The 21522-nt window shown below is 32.5% G+C and overlaps 1 protein-coding gene across 1 annotated transcript in view; it reads left to right on the top strand.

The window, feature by feature from the left end:
- LOC124364867 (endoplasmic reticulum transmembrane helix translocase) overlaps nucleotides 1-19887 on the top strand; it is a 50645-nt gene extending 30758 nt beyond the window's left edge. The window contains 13 exon segments of the mRNA XM_046820660.1: nucleotides 2443-2600; nucleotides 4145-4320; nucleotides 5380-5507; nucleotides 5620-5728; nucleotides 6648-6863; nucleotides 7332-7521; nucleotides 8675-8865; nucleotides 9961-10099; nucleotides 11173-11369; nucleotides 12605-12747; nucleotides 13657-13774; nucleotides 16900-17043; nucleotides 19216-19887. Of these exon segments, the coding sequence (XP_046676616.1) occupies nucleotides 2443-2600; nucleotides 4145-4320; nucleotides 5380-5507; nucleotides 5620-5728; nucleotides 6648-6863; nucleotides 7332-7521; nucleotides 8675-8865; nucleotides 9961-10099; nucleotides 11173-11369; nucleotides 12605-12747; nucleotides 13657-13774; nucleotides 16900-17043; nucleotides 19216-19326 (2020 nt within the window). The 3' untranslated portion in view covers nucleotides 19327-19887.
- Nucleotides 19888-21522: the final 1635 nt, after the last annotated feature.

The raw sequence follows: 21522 nt of genomic DNA, 5'->3' as shown, positions 1-21522 counted from the left end.
AACCATCAGTTACACCATAGAGATCTCTTCATGGAGGTCACAATAATATTTGCTTTTCAGTTAAATAAAAATATAGGACTCATATAATAGTCAAGAGGTATTTTGAGTATCACAGAATGTAGATGTATATATTTGTGATGAAGAGAGATCTACAAATTTCTCAAAAGCCCTTTACATAATTTTTTGATTAGTTAAGCTGCACTTAATTACTGTATCTAATTTAAAAACTAATTAATTATATGTATTAGAGTAGATGAACAAGGAGAATACTTTCTCAAAACACTTTAAAAAATTGTTTCTTTAATTTGCAGTTCAGTAATTTAAAATTAAATTGGACTTAAAAGAACAATCCTTGTACTGTTATATATTTAAATTCAATTCACAAAAGCTTACACTACCACTGTTGTTCTAAACGTTTTCCAAAGAAAATGTTTTCTTCTTTCAAATAAAATAAATTAAATTAAAGTTAACTTCTTGTTTCAAAAATTAAATCAACCTAAACACATAACTTTCTGATAAATCTCAAATAAAATAAAATTTCTAATTTATTTCAAAATAAAATGTACTTTTCTCTATTATAAAGAGGCTGAATAAAACTGAACTAAAAACTTCCTGAAAAATTCATAGTATCCCTTTGGTCACAACCTGTTGATGTTCGTACAGACTCAAAGTTCAAACTGTAATTTATCTATGTTTCACCCAAAAATATTTACTAAAAACTTGATATCTTGATGTATAAAAATTATTCTTACTGTAGTATACTAAATGATTATCATAATGAACTTTTAAATAATATTAAAATGTAAGACTATACTTTGAACAATACTTGCAACCACATGTACTCTCTTGAAAAATAGCATTATTTATTTGTCTATATTTTGACATCACTAATTAAATTCTAAAATATTCTTGCATATATTTTCTCCCATCAATATTTAGTAAATAATTTTAAAACTGCATATGTAGCAAATGCTACAGTCAAGAGTTACTGTGAGAATTGTAGAATGGTCAGAAGATAATGTGTGATGGACTAAATATTTACTCTGGCATTGTTCTCCGTTTTTCTATGCAATTAATACATGTCCATATCTCAATATACAAAAATAAGTGTAGCAACATTAATAACTACTGTATGTTATAATTAACTTCAATTATTATTCAATTGTTGGAATTGGGAGGTCCATATCACCTAGCTGAGAATTTAAAAGTTACCTGAGTTATTTGTGCACAATAAAATTGAACACAATGTGAATGCAGTATACATTTTAACATAATGAATTCACTTACTCATATTAAACTAGAAATGTTTAACCCATTGGTAGCTATTTAAGAATATTCTTTTCACTTTAAAACCTGGATTATTTTAGAAACCTTCAAATTTATATACAGTGTATATTGACAACATTAGCCTTTAAATTCACATTGGCAGTTGGTAAAATCAAGTTTCTGTACCTGTAGTTTTGTACACATTGGATAAAGAAATCCGACTTTTCAAGGAACAAGTCTAGAGAATTTGGATGCATATATAAAAAAGATTTGGATCTTATTTCAATTTAAAAATACTATAAATTGGAATTGGAATAAAACTATACGGATATCTTCTGAGTAATCTCAATTTCTCATCCAGCTGATAATTTTCTACAGAGGTTTCCACAGAGGACATTTTACTCCCTTGAAGAATTTATAAACTGGAGGAACCATTAATCATAGTGCTTAAAATGGTTTATCCACTGTTTTCTACATTGCTGACTAATATTCTAAATTATTACCTTTACCTACTTGACGCCAATTCTGTAACTCTATGTACATGAATAAAGAAACTATCTATTGTCTATAAGTAACCCTCTTGAGAAGAATTGCTAATGTCATGTTCTAGGAGTGTGTAAGCTAAGACTGCTGGTTGAAGTAGTGAAGTAGGGTTGAATAGTGTCAAAAGGTTGGCCACTTGTCTAATTTGAATTTGGTTTGTTGAACAATCTTATGAAGAATGTAATAATGATTTAGTGGTATTGTATGAAGATCTCTAACAAGGCTGGTTGATACAGGGCTTGATACTATCAGGAGTTGATTACTTTTCGTTCATGCTTCCAGCTGAAGAACCTGGTCTGCTGCCCCCTGGAAAAGGAAATACTGACACCATGTTGTAGTAGAGACACTGGAAGCAGTGACTCCATCCGCAGATGCAGGACTGGACAGTGTCCAAGTGCTGGCCATGTTTCATATTCTTGTCCAACTGGAGGATAGCCTGGTGGGCAACCCTCTGTAGAAGACGGCACTGATTTTGTATTTTTGTACGAAGACACCAGAAGCAGTGACTCCACCCGCAGATGCAGGACTGGACAGTGTCCAAGTGCTGGCCATGTTTCATACTCTTGTCCAACTGGAGGATAGCCTGGTGGGCGACCCTCTATAGAAGACGGCACTGATTTTGTGTTTTTGTAGGAAGACACCGGAAGCAGTGACTCCACTCGCAGATGCAAGACTGGAGAGTGTCCAAGTGCTGGCCACGTGTCATTCTCTTGTCCAACTGGAGGATGGGCTGGTGGGCGACCCTCTGGAGAAAGCAACACTGACTGCTGTTGACTGGAATTTAACCAAAGGTCTCTTAATTAAATCATTATTATATTTTGAGTAGCTCTAGTACTTTTATTAGGTATTTTGATAAAATGCTGTGAATATTCTTTCATTTCTTATTTGTACAGTAATACCAGTAATTAAATTTCTTTTATCTATGTGATTGTATGGATGAGCTTTCATCTAACGCTATTTAAATCACACCACAATATCGTCATTGATTAAGCCTCATGTTGATAAAAGATTTCTTCCTGTACCTTGGTCAACCATCTTTTTCATACAGTCAGTCAAGTTTAGTGAGATATTACAACATTAAAAATAACATGCATTAATCTAGCAAATATTTTTAATTTTTAATTCCTACTTTCGTCAATTATAAAACTGGTATTAGGAGAGTTGAAGAAAAATATTGATGATACAAAATATTGAAATACTGTGTTTCTTTCCAGCATAGTAACAAGTTACAGAATTATAATTTTGTTCCTCAATAAATTATTTTTAAGTTTTGTGTTTATAATTTCAAAATCCATTGAAAATTTGTGTGATAATCACATAGATTATTATAAAAATGAAAAGTCTTTACTCGTCGATTCAACATTACATAATTATTTTGTTCTATGACATTAAATAAAAAGTCTCTTAATAATGGCTAACACCAATTAACAGCTTGTCTGCTATTCCTTTTCAGTTTCATATTTATTTTCCATAGACATTATGTAGATTCTACAACTAGAAACTATTTTAAACATAAAAATTAATGATTATTTCTTTGGCCAAATAAATAAAACCAAAATCTTTGTACGTATTTGTATATTTAAGATAAGGGAAACTAATACAGGGTTTGTCCATAAAGTAATGAGAATGACTTGGCACTCCAGTCACCAGTACCACGTTCCCTGGTACAGTAGTGGGATTTGTGATAGGGCCATCTAAGATAACCAATACACCATGTGGCAGGTTTGTCTGAGCTCTGACACAGTTAGGATCATGAGTGCCGCTAAAGCTGATTTGGTCAAAAATAGAGCGGTATCATGTGATATTATTATGCATCCCTTTGGGCAAAGCCACTTTCAAGATTTTGCCTTTGTGAAAGAAATATATAAAAATTAAAAGAGCCTATGTTTTCCAGTGAATTCAAGAATAGTTAGGATTCCGCTGAAATCATTGATTGATCTGGGCACCATTCAATAAGTAGTTTTGGGTAAAAATGTGGTCAAAGTAAAGTATGTTCTGGGTTACGACTGAAGTTTGAGTGTAAGATCGATTGTTGAGGACTTCAACATATCAAATCAGAAAATTATTTATAACGGTTTTGAACATGATAAAGGTTTGTATAAAATTGGTACCAAATGTGTTGAATGATGAAGAGAGACAAAACAGTTTTCCTTGAGATGTTAGAACAGTTTGTAAAGGAATCAGATCTTTTAGTTGATCAATTGTTGAACTCGATCTTTGGGGAATTAAAAACCAACCATTCTTATTTTTAAAGGAGGATTTAAAAAACTTTTTGTTAGTTGAAATGTATTTTACTGTCGTAAATCCTCCTCTAAAAGGATTGATGTTGTATCAGGTGATGCAGTGATACCAAAAAAAGGAAAGGCACCTGGGATGAAAATATTCCACCGTCACCACTTCTCCTCTACACTAAAACGCATGTCTGTGGTGGCTGGCTACACGCAGGCCGGCACTACAGACACAACATATGTAGCCACCATCAAGGGTGCCCCCGAGACTCTCAAGTCCATGGTGAGTGCCAGATTCATCTCTGGGTGGTATAATTGTTCTCTTTTTAATGCAGATTTTCTTTTTAGAAGAATTCATTATCGGCTTCCTCAGTACTCTCAGTATTTTAAACCTCATGCTAGGACTCCCTTTCCAACAGATGTTTGAAGTGTGAAGCGACCGGTTATTAACTTGTCCACATTCAGTTGTTAAACAACCAGAATTATTACATGAAGTGTACAGGATGCACAACTGTCCTGTGTGGTCTGAGATGTGGTTCTCTGCTATTGTTACTGGTATATAATATCAAATGTAACATACATAGATGTCCTTTCAGTTTATTATTTTAAAGCATTTTTCACTTTTTTGGTTCAGTAGAAAGAATTCAGAAGGCAGTGGCGTATCAAACATAAAGTTTGGTTCTCTTTGGAAGCAGCTGTGTGTTTGTTATTACTATACATTTTTAAGTTTTCATGTATGCAACTTCTTCACAGCAACTTCTAAAATACTATTTCTTGCTTCATTTATAGAACCATTGCTAATTATCTCTCCAAGGTTTGAAGAATCCTCATCTGAGCCTTTATTAATAAGCGTCTAATTTTCTTTAAGCCTTCTTGCTGTTACTGGGGACAATTACTTACTTAAAAAAATACTAAACTGTCTTTCTTTATTGTATTGTCTTCTTCTGAGTGATGTTCTTATTAAGCTGGTCGGTTGTCAGGCCCGGAGTTTGGTTGGCTCCCACACTCTGCTCGTGAAGCCAATTAGTTGTCAGACCATTGTTCTGTGTTGTCAGAAAATTTTGCAGTGAGTGAGGTTAAACTATTGAATAATAGTAACCAGTTTTCATGATTAAAACTTAAATGGTTTGATAATGTTTTTATTATTTTATTTCACGATGGAAAAATTGTAAAAATGAGTTAGTAAAGCCTAACTAATTTACAGATCTACTGTAACAAATTATAAGAGTCTTTATTTTGCATTTACAGAAATTGAAAACTTTCTTATTGATTAAAACATGTAGAGCAAGAAATTAAAACTTCAATATTCATCCTGTATATTAATGTTGATATGAATGTTTAGTTTGGAGAGGTGCCGGACAGCTATGATTCTGTGTACTTGACTCTATCAAGGCGTGGGGCTCGAGTGTTGGCCTTGGGCTGGCGTGAACTGGGCCATCTGAGTCACCAACAGGTGCGGGATCTCACCAGGTCAGTATAGAAAATGTTTATTTATCTGACATTATTTGCCAAGTTTGGTAATGTTAGTGGTGTTACGGTGTAAGAAGTTGTGGCAGAATCTCATACTGTATGATCACACCAGGGATGATGTGGAGAAGGATTTCAACTTTGCTGGTTTCGTCATCATCTCTTGTCCTCTCAAAACTGACTCTCGGGCTGTCATCAAGGAGATCATCAATGCTTCCCATGTGGTAAGATGGCAGTTTTATCACCGGAACTTACTCTTAAATGCTTTTAAAGAAATATAATACAATCAAATGTAAGTGTCAGACAGTCAAAACAATTAATTTAAGTTATTTTGCATTTCTGTAATTGTAAATTGGTTGTACCTTTAGTAATTTCCCACTGAAAATTATGTTATTATATTCACGTTTATGTACATTTTATTTTATGTATTAAATAAAAATGGCTAGTTTACACAAATTAATTTTGACTTACATTTAAAATAAGTGGTTGACAAAGTGTACAGTGGGCATGAAATATCCTATTTGTTTTTTTAACGCTTCTTTGTAAAGAAGAATACTCTTCCAATCTGGTAAAAATGTAAAAATAAGCCTGCTTCTTCTTCCTATCCTATCAAAACTCTCTTAGTATTTAAAAATATTGTGTTTATGCTTGAAAATGTCTAGATAAAAAAAGGTCTAATCATCTAGTTTTAAAATTTGATGTAAAATTTAAATTCAAATTATAATTTTCTAGGTCTGTCCATCTTGTTTCAAGTAAAACTTTGACTATGTATTTAATACTTAGTAGGTAAACATTATTTATTATTTGTTTCTAGTTAAATTGGTTGTTACCATACTATAGCTTACTAGGCTTATGTTATAAACAGTTTTATACTATTCAGTTAATTGTAAATTTTGTATTGACTTTAGAATACATTATTCTAATTGTTAAAAACTGCTCATTTGATTACTCCTGATTCGGAATTTTAATGTTTAGATTATCATTGTGGACAGTATACCAAATTGATTCAAACTATTGTATTGTACACATATCCTGGAAACACAGATTTGTGAAATTTGTCAATCTCATCATCAGGACAAGACTGTTAGTTAGAGTTCATCTAACGGACATCAAAGTTAGTTGTAAAGTTTATCAATGTCCTAGGTGGTGATGATCACTGGAGACAACCCGCTAACAGCTTGCCATGTGGCAAAGGAGCTGAGATTCACACAGAAGGCTGGTGGAATTCTTGTGTTGACATCATCATCAGGACAGAATTGGTACTGGGAGTCTATTGATCAGACGCAGAGATTACCTCTGAAACCAGACAAGTCATACAAGGAGCTGATACAAAAGTATGATCTCAGTCTGACAGGCGAGGTGAGTTAAAGACTGACTATTCAGAAGAGATTTAGTATATTAGTTACATTCCTAGAACTTTTAGTAGTCAAAGGCTTCAAGAAATTTGTTCTTTTGTCATGTAGATTACAGTAATTATGTCTGTGCCTCATTGTTGTCTTTAGATTTTTGCACTGATATGTCATGTTTACTACCTCCCTCCTCTACCGTTCATGAGAAGCCTTGTAATTATATTTATACTGAATAAAAACATACTCACTATCCTTCATTATTCTTTCCACGAATAAATAAGTAATTTATTGCTTATAGAATATTATTTCTAATATAGCTAATTCGTTTTAGCTTTTTAGGGATTTAATAAAAGCGACCTTAAAATCAGTGCAGATCAATTTAAATTTGTTTACAGTTTAAAGGTTGAATGTGTCTGATTTAGTTTGTGTATGTGTTTTCTGGATATTCTGATTTTAGTTTAGTGTGTATGTATTACAGGGTTTACAATTCCTTGCGGACAGTCACAAAGCATTTCTCATGAACATTTTACCTCATGTGACAGTGTTTGCAAGGGTTGCCCCCAAACAAAAGGAATACATCATTGTGTGTCTGAAGAGTCTAGGGTACACGACACTCATGTGTGGGGATGGTACCAACGATGTGGGTGCATTGAAACACGCTCAAGTCGGTGAGTGAAACATTGTGCATATAATCATTTTCTTTTGACACATTCATTGCTATATGGGTATCTCTTCGATACTGAGGTTAGATCAGGACAAGTGATTGTGATGTATGAAAAAGCAATTTTATTAAACTTATTACACTATGATATTTACATATATCCACTTTTGTGTATGAATATAGATAACAGAGCAGACATGATATTCTACTTAAATGCCAAAACATTCTCAGGAATCATGCACAGTGTAAGAATACCTAAATGTAGAAGTGTCCGAAACAACAGTAAAGTGGAAAATACCATTTATATAGTAATAAAAAGTAAAATAATTAAATTTATAAACTGCTGTTTTGTTCCTTGGTTGAGACATCCGTTTTGTGAAAATAGATTTTTTTTCAATATGAACAGGATGTAAAAATACAGAAAGCTGGAATAGTGACTTAACTACGGTACTCTATAGGCATAACCAGCAGAGATATCTTAACCTCCTCCCTCTTTGTGTCAAATAAAAATAATCATATTAGTTTGGTTACAATAAGAAAATATAGTGTTTCACAGGATGAAGTATTTGTCAATAGATAAAATAGATCACGTTTCTTTATAAACCAGAAATGTCAGTACAAATTGATTTTAATCGTTGCTAGTATTTATTCTCTCTTGCTTTTTTTTTGCATTTTCATTCTCGATTAAAGTAGTTAAAAGCAAAGTTTACAAATTCTTAAATTCGCAAAAATTTCTATGACTTATTTCTGTTTTCTCCTAAACCACCATAGTGGTTACAGCCTAGTTAAAAATATTTTCCTACTTGTTTATTATGTTCTGTAGCTTGTAAGTAAGTGTTATTAGTACTGTTTGTATATATTTATATTATCTTGAGGTTGAGTGGTAGAGACCCAATTCCACCTCAAATAAAAAAAGAGATTTTTCATTTTATTAGTCGATAAGTGCCTAAAGGAGCATAATTATAAAAGAGGATTCTACCTAGCAGTGAATCTAAGGAAGTGTACAGTTACTTCTTGTTCTGCAGTTTATTCTATTTTATTCCAGGAAAGCTGATTGTATTAATTGTTTCAATCTTTTTAAAAATTTTGATTGCTACTGTTTTGATAGCATAATGTTTAGAAAGATAATCATATATTTTTGTAACACTTATTTATTGTAGGTGTTGCAATTCTGTCGAACGCCCCAGAAAAACTTCCAGAAAAGAAGAAAATTGAGAGGCCAGCTGAAAAGGAAAAATTAAAACCTGATAAACTTAGTGATAAAGAAAGTCACAGGAAGAATGACAAGGAGAAGGAAAAACTGCGCTTCCCAAACTCTAGTTTATTACACAGAAATGCTGCTGACCGACAGGTATTTTACGTTCTTATAAGATTTTTGTAAACAGTAAACATTATATGTTTTAAAATTTATGTTTTTGGTGTCCTAAATGTTACTCAATCGATTACCCTATATATGTTGTATATCCCGGAATATTTCAATTTGTTGTTTGATTACACTGTGCATGTTATTAAAAATACGATTCTGGTTACTAAATAGTTCAGCTAAATCCTTTAAGCGCCATATAGGTGCTGACTAACTTTGGCTTAGCATTGATTAATTATCAAAAAGTTAAAGTTATTTTCTCAACGCTTATTTTATTTTATTTTTCTACGTAGAAAGGGAAAAGAACTTTATTTGCACACAGTACACATTAATTACTATTTAGCGTTATTTATACATTTTACCTCCTACTTAAGAAATGTTACTGTTAGGTTAATTATGTAAATCATGAGCGAATATGTCTGTATTAGAAAAACAAAAAATAAGTGTACTATATCATTTTAATAAAATATGAAAACAAGTACAATTACATAGCATATATGAAAAGATATTGCTTTTTTTCAAGTCCTTAGTTCACTCTAGGATGTTATTTTTTATGTTTATGAAGTAGTATTGGGAATATCCTCTTCAATGTGAGTAAAACATTAGCATTCACCTCTCGGTTTGCAAATAGAAATGTTTTTCTAATACAACATACTACTCTTTTAAGTACATATTTGAGCTACCGGTATTTGAAAATATGAATATAGATATAGGTGAGGGGAAATTTAGGTTATGTTCAAGGTAACTGCTAAATACTAACATAGATAATTAACAGAGTTGGAGGAGCAAGATCAAACTCAAATCATGAATCTAAGTGATGCAAACATCGCTGCACTTTCACAAGCATACTCTTATTTATTCAATGTAGAGTGAGTTATGATGTGTGCAATATTTTGCTTGTTTTCAGAACTCCTCATAGATGGCACACTCACATCTACAGAAGCTCCTGAAAGAGTTGGAGGAGCAAGATCAAGCTCAAATCGTAGAACTGGGTGACGCCAGCATCGCTGCACTTTCACAAGCAAACTCTTATCTATTCAATGTAGTGAGTTATGATGTGTGCAATATTTTGCTTGTTTTCAGAACTCCTCACAGATGGCACACTCACATCTACAGAAGCTCCTGAAAGAGTTGGAGGAGCAAGATCAAGCTCAAATCGTAAAACTGGGTGACGCCAGCATCGCTGCACCTTTTACAAGCAAACTCTCATCTATTCAGTGCAGTGAGTGTGCAACTTGTTTTAGTAGGCTACATTTGTTAATATGTCATGTTAAAATGGGAAGTGACTTTATATACTTAACCCTTTTAGTGCCAAGAGCCTTTATTTAGCCTCATGCTAGGTTAGTGGTGAAACCCCAAGACCCTATATACAGGGTGTTCATTTGAAAATTTCAAACTCATATTGAAAAACTTTATAGCCCAAGTATCAAAATTCTGTAAATGGGAGTGTATAGTACTAATTGGGGGAACAAAAAAATTTTCAAAATGGGGGTGCTCACCCCCATGCCTTCCCTTACCCAAAGTCAAAATTTTGAAATTGCATCTAATACCTTGTGATACTTCAAATATTGAAGCTCATAAAAATGCTGTATTTTGGTTAAAAAGAAAAATTGAAATCAGCCAAGCCGTTTGTATCAGCAGCTTATAATGTAATTTATTACACAACAATTATTAGTCTACAAACTACTGTACTACTGCTAATAACAACAAAATTACTCACTGAATACTGTAAATCTTTTGTAAACTTCAAATCAAAATTTTCAATTATTGGTAGCCATTGTTGTTCAAGGAAAAAGGAACCTATAAATAGCCTGATAAAAAAACCCCATACCAGTAACTCAGGTGTTGTGTGACGTGACCTGTCCCAATATGCTTGGTGCTACAAGGGTTAGATTAGTTTATTTTACAATTTTCTTGTTGTCATCATATTTACTCATAAGACGAATATAAAAATGTTTGCTTATGATCAGCCAAATCCCATGGGTGACATGCACCCTTATTGAACTTCATGTTGTTTACACAGAATTGAAGCTTCATGCAATTCTTTAGGTTAACTCATTCTCGAGATATCATATGAACAGACAGAAATTAAATGCGTTTAGCTCCTAGGCTTTGCTAACACTAGTTCAGTAAATTCCATGTGATATGTTTGCCATTATAAAAGTTCCTATTTTTATAACAATTATATTGAGCACTAAAAGTATTAAATTCTTTATGCTGTGCCAACTGTTTGTTTGGCAGGCTGGTGTTGTGTTATTGGAGCTTAGATATATGAATGTTGTGTGAATGTTGCAGTCTGTCACGTGGTGAAGCAGGGCAGGTGTACACTAGTGACCACGCTGCAGATGTTCAAGATACTGGCACTGAACGCACTCATACTTGCGTACAGTCAGTCAGTACTGTACCTGGATGGTATCAAGTTCAGCGACATGCAAGCAACTCTGCAAGGCCTGCTGCTGGCTGCCTGCTTCCTCTTCATCTCAAGGTCCAAGGTGCTCCCAACACTATTTTTTTCCGCCCTCCTGTTTATATTTTATGCCTTGTAGAATGTTTACACTTTTTAATCTTATATATATAAAAATCTTGAGTCACGATGTATGTTGCCAATAAACTCCAAAACGACTGAACCAATTTCAATCAAATTTCACATGTATCCGTAATTTAGTCTAACTTAGAAGATAGGATAGTTATTATCTGAATTATTCGCTTATGTCGTGAATATAAACGAATAAAATGAAGAAAAGTTTTCAAAGCGCCTGCACATTATAACCTGCAATTACGAGATAGATACGTATATTAAACAGTGAAACACTATTTGAAGGCGCTAAGTTATGATGTATAATTGTCTAAACTAAATTTTTGGTTGAACTTAAAGGTTGAGTGGTAGACCACTTTGTAATAAAATACATTATGCATGTACAATACATTTTTGACATATTTTCTTGATCGTGACATCAAGGTAAAATCTACATCGGGGTTGGAAATATAATTTACTTCAACCAGAAATGCTCATACGCGGGCAAAACTTACGAAAAGCGTGCGAAGCCGCGGGAAACAGCTAGTTTCATATAAGTTTATGATGACGCAAGTTTCACAAGTCATTTGTACTGTAAATATTTCCCTTTGTGTACTGAGCCCAGTCAAGCTTTTATCTGCAAAATATAGAAGTTTATGAGTTCATCTGTTTTTTTTATATTTTTTTTTATTTAAGTAAATTCAGTAACCAATTCGATTAGTAAATAATGAAAAAAAATTAACATGGACATTTATAAAATCTTATAACAGTAATTCCTGTTGAAGACTTTTGGAGCAATTGGAAAAAACTTATAAATACTACTAAATATAAATAATACAATATTTTTCCAAATTATTTATTTTTTGGACAAGGTCTTTCGAAACCAAAGGTTTCATCATCAGGTGTTGCCTGATTTCATTTTTGTGGAGTAATCTGATGATGAAATCTTTGGTTTCGAAAGGTTTTGTCCAAAAAATAATTTGGAAAAATATGGTATTATTTACATTTAGTAGTATTTATAAGTAATTACTGTTAATTAATAAAATGACCACACAGTTAAAGGGTCAAACAATGAAGTTGATGTCACTGCTAGCACATTAATAAGTTGTAAGAGAGGCTGAGCCGGTTAGCTGCTTGAAGTAAACACTGTAGTGTAATAGAAGTACCACCACATCTATCCCTTCCCGTGTAACTAGCTTATAAATGTTTCAGCCGCTGAAAACACTGTCTCGACAGAGGCCTCTACCCAATATATTCAACGTCTACACAGTCCTCACAGTCCTGTTACAGTTCTTTGTTCACTTTGCCAGTCTGGTGTTCCTTGTCCAGCAGGCTACCCTTCTTTCACCACCAAAGTAAGCAAGCAGCTTTATTCCAGTTGATATACAACTACTCTTGATCATCAGAGGGCTGACATTACATGTAAAAATGTACAGTACGTTCTAAATAATAATATAACTTACTACAATTTTAAAATTCACTTCTACTTATTTGAAACATACAATCCAACAAAATAATGTTAAACTTTATACTGCTCTGCAACAAAATTTTTATTTGTTACATACTCTATAGAACTGTAGCTTTTAGTATGTTTACACGTTTTACTTGATCTAGAACATTATTTTAATTATTACAGATTATGGGGAATGGTAATATAGATGTTTTTAAATTGTTCCCATAAAGGTTCTATTTTAATGTCAATAAAAAAAGAGTATTAAATTCTTTATTGTAAGCTGAATGGTACAGTGTGACGTATTATTGATTGCATAGAACTAATATTGTATTTTGTTTCTTTGAAATCATATTTTTGGAATTTTTTTATTACAACTGATTTGTTTGCTTTTTAATTTTTCTTGTAGCTCTGTAATAAAAGTGTGAAATATATATTTTTTAAGTAAATTACCACAGTCTGCTGCTAGAAACATACTTACAAATAGTATGTTTAAAGCTTTAGAGAAACAGTGTGGAAATCTTATTTAATTCTTTTAATGAATTCATAGGCTTGTAGATTATGGTTACGGTAATATAATTTGATTGTATTTTTTATATTGTTATATTAAAAATAATAAATAAAGTCTATTTAGTTATCAATGGTCAGTGAGGGGTAATACAAATTTAGACTCTTGCCACCCTTATGCGAAGTAGGATTCTGATTTATGTACTAGTTCTAGTAAAACCTGCACTATTTTGTGTTATAATTCCTGTTATTTGAGATTTTTCGCTGTGGAAAATACAATTATTATTAATTAGTGGAAATGTTTCAGAGATCCAAAACCATTTGACCCAGAGGAAGAATCAGAATTTGAGCCTGGGATATTAAATAGTACAGTTTATATCATTTCTATGGCCCTCCAAGTGTCAACATTTGCTATAAATTATAGGGTAAGTATTAAACCCTTTTTTTTACTTTGAACTCTTTGTGCCAATTGAACTATTAAAACATGTTCTAAATTGTTATTAATTGAAATAAGCTGAGGTGTCAAGTTCCTCTAATTCGTGTTGAAAGCCCAGTAAAAATCAGATTACTATTCAATATTAAATTTTCATAAAACGATGTATTTTTGATAGAAAAAGAAAATGTTGAGAAAAATAATATAAAAATTGAATAGCAGAGCAGTAGACCTCTAAACGATCCAGAGATACACAATCTTGAGGAAAAAATATCTTACTACATTTACTCCATGGGGGCAGGTGGCGGACTTGTCATCTTTGTTGGAAATGCTGTTGTTTTGAGGAGTTATTTCATACTGGTAGATTAGCCCCCAATAGATTGAATCTGCGTCCCAGTGGTCCTCATGACAACTGGACTATGTCTGGGAGTCTTCATCACATATAGAGCTTCTCAAACTAAAATACACCTGTCTCATGTCCTTACGTACCGAAATACTGTTGAAGTGGATATAGTGATCCACCCAAGTATGATTATTGATGTATTATCATATTCAGGAAATGATACTAAATACCTTTGAGCTGCATTGAAGCATTGTAGTATTGTTTATATCATTTCAGTGAACCTCCAACTGTCGAAATACCATATGATTTGATGTATTATCATAAATAAATACCTTTGAGCTGCATAAGGCAATGAAGCATTGTAGTATTGTTTATATCATTTCAGTGAACCCTCCAACTGTCGAAAATACTGTTGAAGTGGATATAGTGATCCACCCAAGTATGATTATTGATGTATTATCATATTCAGGAAATGATACTAAATACCTTTGAGCTGCATAAGGCAATGAAGCATTGTAGTATTGTTTATATCATTTCAGTGAACCCTCCAACTGTCGAAATACTGTTGAAGTGGATATAGTGATCCACCCAAGTATGATTATTGATGTATTATCATATTCAGGAAATGATACTAAATACCTTTGAGCTGCATAAGGCAATGAAGCATTGTAGTATTGTTTATATCATTTCAGTGAACCCTCCAACTGTCGAAATACTGTTGAAGTGGATATAGTGATCCACCCAAGTATGATTATTGATGTATTATCATATTCAGGAAATGATACTAAATACCTTTGAGCTGCATAAGGCAATGAAGCATTGTAGTATTGTTTATATCATTTCAGTGAACCCTCCAACTGTCGAAATACTGTTGAAGTGGATATAGTGATCCACCCAAGTATGATTATTGATGTATTATCATATTCAGGAAATGATACTAAATACCTTTGAGCTGCATAAGGCAATGAAGCATTGTAGTATTGTTTATATCATTTCAGTGAACCCTCCAACTGTCGAAATACTGTTGAAGTGGATATAGTGATCCACCCAAGTATGATTATTGATGTATTATCATATTCAGGAAATGATACTAAATACCTTTGAGCTGCATAAGGCAATGAAACATTGTAGTATTGTTTATATCATTTCAGTGAACCCTCCAACTGTCGGAAATTAATAGAGAAAACTGTACATTTAAGAGAGTCTCTGAGATTGAAGTAAAGTGGGCAAAACGAAATGAAATCTATGGAATCAGCTGATTTTACAGAACAGTAGTAAATATACTGTATTACCATAAAGCAATTTGATATTATAACATATTCCTTTTATGCCAACTGCTGCCATTTAATACCTCACAATCAGCAATTTCAGAAAACCCATTGAGAGTTCCCTCTTTAATTTGTTCTTAAACAGTGTTTCTCTGTGTTCTCACACATCACGACAAAGTCTAGTACAACCTTGTTTATCCAGACCTCATTTTTATGGATCTCCAGGTTATCTGGATCGGTTTTACAACTTAACCAAAGGAAGTTACATGTTTTGAAGAATACAACTTTTTTGTTAAATTTTCATTATAACTTTTCTCCATTAACACATGTTTTACATGCAGAATAATGTGTACAATGTAATAACAAATTAACAATGCAGTAGGCTTATGAAAAGTTGATCATTTTAAAGTTGGAAGATGTAAATGATTGGCTTCAGATTGAGCATAGCATCAATGTGATGACTGCCTTAGAAATTATATTGGCAGCGTTTTCTTCAGTGGTAAAAACGGTAGTCAAATCAATTCTGATAATGAAGAAATCAGAAGATGAGATGTCATGAATTATTCTGATGCCATGATATAGCTAGTGGTTTATTTTGAACCAACAGTGAACTTCTGTGTGATCTTACTTCTTGGAAGCTCTAGAAAGAGATGTAATTTAGGGAAGTTGCTTATGACCTCACTCATGGCAGATATAACTTCCTGAGTACTGTACCACTCATACATGCAGGCAATTTGCAATCGAATCTAGTAGCCTAATGTAGAGATTGTTGCATTTTGTAAACCAATTCTGATCTTAATTGCACAAGGTTAAGAATGCTCAGTCATGGTATCAAACTGAATACAAGCTTCTCAGCTATATGTACCTCTCACACTGTGAAATATTAAGCAGAGCTTTGAGCAAGTGATGCACTCTTACCTGTTTCATTTACAGAATCAGATGCCAAAAAACCAGAACATCATTTAGAAACAGTGGCATATTACTAAATATTAAAAAACTCAGTAGCCAATCAGATGCCAAAGAATCAGAACATCATTTAAAAAACATTGACATAATACATATTAAGAAACTAACTAATCAACTAAAATTGATAGTTTTATAATAAATTGTTTATTCTTAATTCTACAACAATAGTAATCTACAATAATAATTAAAGTAGTTAATAAAATAAAAACACTGCCATAAAATGTACAGTAACCAATTGTGGACATAGATGTGTCACCCTGTTTGTTAATAGCTGTATGAGAGAAATTGACTTTCCCACAAAATCATTCTGATATGTTTCGCAACATTAACTTACTAGATACAACAATAGTAATTCTATTTGTGTATCACTTTTAAAAAGACAACATTAAAACAGTCACAACTCAGCTTATAACATTAACACTTATAGACTGGATGTTTATTCTAGTAAGAGTCTTAAGGAATGTGATCATTATAGTGTTTGTAGTTCCAGCTTAAATTTCTCTACTTGTATAATTGAAACTGTTGTTTGGTTGTGCACAGGGGCACCCATTCATGGAGAGTCTAGTGGAGAACAAAGCTCTGTTATATAGTATACTGGGCTCAGCTGTGTCTATCCTGGCTCTAGCGCTGGGCATCGTTCCAGACATTGCCAACCAGTTCGAGATTGTCGACTTTCCTTCAGATGTAAGTCTTATACTGGTAGTAATGTTTTTATTGTAATGTAACGTGGTGATCTTTGTGTTGATAAATATTACATAGATGTGTATCAAATGCACCATGCTATTGTAGAAGAATTTCACCTGCAATGTGTCAAAACTTTTGTTGTCATGACTCTTGAAATGTGTAAAAAACAAAATACAAAGATAAACCTTATTTTCCTAGCACCCAGCCAGCCACAATACCACCTCATATTGTAACAAAAATAATTCAATCCTACCAATGGAAGTCCTACCCAATAAATCCTAATCTAGAGAGCCACAATATCAAAATAATTACATTTTTATTTTAATCCCTCCCTGTCTTGGTAGGAGGCTTTCTTAAGAACTGGAAATGTCAGTTTTATAGACTGTGTTAAGACATTTATTTAATCTAATTATATAAAAAATAAAATTGGAGGCTTTGTTAAATGTTCAGCCATTGTTACAGATGGAGCACCAGCAATGGCAGGTAAAAGTAGGTAGTATTGGTAGGGTTGCTTAGGGATAATGGAGTAACTTGTCCGACAATCCATTGCATTATTCACAAGGAAGCTTTATTTGGAAATTCTATAAAGCAGGATCAAGTTTTTAAACTTGTGTTTAAAATTGTAAATCTGATCAGAGGTGGAAACTGAGCCATTTTACACAGACAACATAAGCAGATTTTACAAGAAACAGAGGTTGAGTAAGGAGACTTGCTGTTATACAACCAAGTAAGGGTTGAGTGCAAGAAAGTGCATGGAACGATTCTTTGCTATAAGAAAAGACATCCCTGCATCCTTAATATGTGCCATCTGACACCACTGAGCTTGAAAGAAGTTTGAAGATCCAAAATTTTTGGTTGAATTAGCTTTTGTGACAGACTTGACCAATCGTCTTAATATTTTGAACTCAAGTCTTCAAGGAAAAAATAAAACAATATCAATTTGCTAAGCATTATCAATGGGTTTCTGAGGAAGCTAAAAGTGTTCAAACAAACTTTAGAAAACAAGAACTTGATACACTTTCCTAGTAGCTGTCTTCACTTATGTGAAGAATTTAAAAATAACAATTTTAAAGCTATAGTTCCCAAATCCAAAAAGTAATTGATCAGCTCAATACAAGATTCTACGAAATTGAAAATCTCAAAAGTAGTTTACTGCTTTATAATATTCATCTTGGAGCTACAATTGAAGACCAACCACCTGAATTACAACTTGAATTATGTGATACGCAAGCTGACATGTTTCTAATAACGCTTGGGCTCATGAGTTTTTTAAATTAATTCCCTAAAGAAAGATTTTGATATTTGAGAGATTTTGGACTAAAAATTTCATTATTATGTTTGGAAGTACCTAGTTATTTGGCAGTGTATAGATTTTTTTTATCCATAAGTTAAAAAAAGCCAAAATAGAAGCAAGCTTTCTGAACCATCTCTACTTCATCTCATGAGGTTGGATACAAACAACTAGAGGTGGATGTTGTCGATTGATTGTTCTAAAAAGTAAAATTAGAATAACTTGTTCAATATTATCTAAAAAAACAGCTAAAATTAGGATTTAGTTAAATGAAATTTTGTTTCAAACCTCACCTCGATAGGTTAATTATTTGAGAGAGAGATTAAGAATTGGCCAGACTAAATAAATTGTTCCCAACAGTCAAGATAACTGCAAGTGTTGTTGACAAAATAACATAAAATAAAATTCACTTTCTTAGGAGGGATTTTTTCAACATGTTGGCTACAATGTCGTGTAATGCCTTATTCCTCCCCTCCGCAATCACTGGTTCAAGGTCAATGTGTTGAGAACTGTCAATGTGACAATACGTCTGTAGAAATATGTCAATCCAATTTCACGCAAAGTGCGAAATACGCTGTGTCATTTTGCATCTTGAAAAAGAAAGTAGCTTACATGTCTGGATATGCCTTGTATTTAGGGTTTCTCAGAATCTTACCAATTTACAATTTCAATTTATTGTTAATTTCCAATTCTTAACTTAATCCATAACAGAAATTGGGAAGTTTGATGATTGAAAAAGTTTTTCTGTATGTATTTTGTTATCATATCAAAGGAGTGACATGTTTAAAGGACGAGAAACTACTCAGCTGCCAATCGTGCATCTGAGGCTTTTATAAAGTCAATTAAAGTTATAATTTAAATTATATTTCCTTCTGTTTCAGTTTCGATGGATACTAGTCGCTGTCCTCTTTGCCGATTTCTTCTTCTCATTCCTAGTGGACAGAATATGTTTGTTCCTGCTGGGAGAGGGCAAGCTGCACGTAGCTCACTGACGCTCGTTTTTCCACATCTAGTGGGAAATGGTCAATATCTGATGTGCAACTGTTTATTATTGATTTTTTACAAAAATTAAATTTTTTATCTTAAGAAAGTATACAGAACATTTTGTCGTACTATAATTTCAAATGCATTTTTAGTTTTAATTGTTATAAAAAAATATTTAAATACAAACTAAACTTATAAATAATAATAAATAATTTTATAAAAAATTATAAAACACCAAATTAATGTCAAGTAATCAGTTTTAACATTGTATTAATTGCATTCATAAAATTGTATAATACAATGTAATTCATTTATTTACTCTATTGTAATAATTAAAGTATGTGATAAATGCTGCTAAAACTAATCAAAATACTTTAGTGTTTGTTGTTTGACTATGGCAATGTATCGAGGGAAAAGTATGCAATCTTGAAGAAATCTCACAGAACTGGTTGAAGAGTTATTTATTTCTATGAAGTAAGCTAATTTTTACTGTGGTTTGAGTAATATATAAATATATTGTGTAGTAAAACTGTTACAAAAAATAAATTTTTATGGTTTCTTTTCCATGATTTGTGTTCTGAGGTATCCATATCTCTGCACAGTAAGCTGTTCCTCCCTCACCATTACCATATTTCGTCATTTATACTGAAAAAGTACCTACTTTTTAAGCAACTATAAATTTTCATCACATATGGGAGACAGTCCACAAGGAGTAAGAAAATATTAAATGATAGTGCAAGTTTTGTTATAGTGATTTACAAACTTGAGTTGCTCCATCTAGAATAGTTTAAACTATTTCACTCTTGCAGGACCTGTCTACCACACTGTATTTAATTTTTTTTTAATGTTCATATATTTTGATGTGTCGAGTTGTAAGAAAAGCAGATAAATTTAAAAATTCTAACAATATAAAGAAACTTTATAACTATGGTTATTATTAGAATTCACTTACAATTTAAACAAAACATTAATTATCTCAAAATCAACCCAGTGCTAATCAATGCATGAGAATAGTTCCAGTTAGAATAAAATTCTCTAAAGAACAAATAAAAATACAAAGTAAACTATTGTTTTTGATGTGGTAGGGGTTTTTTTTTTAAATTTGATAGGGTCAACACTGAGTGAACTAGCGATACTATTTTTAGTCCCAATTAAAAACTTCCTTCTTAGGTCTACTGATTAACCCTAGAAGTGGCAATGCTAAACTTCCTCAGTGGCAAGCTCTTTTTGGCCACTTTGCAGAGTATTTTTTAGAAATTCACCAAAAATATATTTTTTACTCTAACCTAGTCATGTTGCATACTGAATTCTTCAGAAAGAGTTGAATTTTCATATTATGACAAAATAAAATGATTTCTTGAAACCTGAATTGGACTTATCCATGTGAAAAACCAAAAAATGTTGATTGACCGAACTAAAATTGTAACTTTGACACTTTGTAAAAATAATAATAAAACATAGTTACAGAAAATCCATTTTTTGCAAAATAGCAAAAAAAGTTGTTTTGTTGAAACTGGTAAAAAAACAACCTAAATGCTGTAGAATCTTTGCATACTATATTTTATTTTGAAGAGAAAGAGTTTTTCTACAGATCTACCAGATAGATCAGTTTATTACAGTAAATTATTATTTTTAGTTTTTTGTTTGTGATCAAACTTGAAAATGAAATTTGGTACCATGAAACAGTGAATAAACAAACTAACACAAGATCGTAAAAACAATACCAAATTTATTACAAACCAAAAATATAGAGTATGTTATAATAATAAAGAAAATATATAGCTATATATACAAGCCAAGAGAAACAAAACAGTCACGTAGGCCTACTCAGCTAGTTTTGCCACAGACCGCGGGAGAAAACTTAGGATTATTTCCGTTAGTACCATTGATTATTTCATCGTGATGTTGATGATACTATATGAAATGTATTTGAAATTTAGTGGTGAACGCAACTGTGCAAACTAGGCGTAAAAATAATTATCGGTTGCCTAGCAATAAGCGGCAATGTGAAGCGACTTCTAAGACGTCGCTTGCCACGTCACGGCGGCGTAAATAGAACGTCTCAGACGTCGCTTGCCACTTAGAGGGTTAAAAGACACACACATATAAACAAAAAAACATCACATTGTTAACTATTTTCGGTTCCACTGTAATGTTTCTCAACTGGTTGGGAGGGTGTCAATTATCAGTTCAGTTTGGGTTCC

The sequence above is a fragment of the Homalodisca vitripennis genome, chromosome 6 (assembly GCF_021130785.1).
Source record: "Homalodisca vitripennis isolate AUS2020 chromosome 6, UT_GWSS_2.1, whole genome shotgun sequence".
Lineage (NCBI taxonomy): Eukaryota > Metazoa > Arthropoda > Insecta > Hemiptera > Cicadellidae > Homalodisca > Homalodisca vitripennis.
Note: the sequence above shows the minus strand (reverse complement) of the source record. Positions and strands in the feature narration are given on the sequence as shown.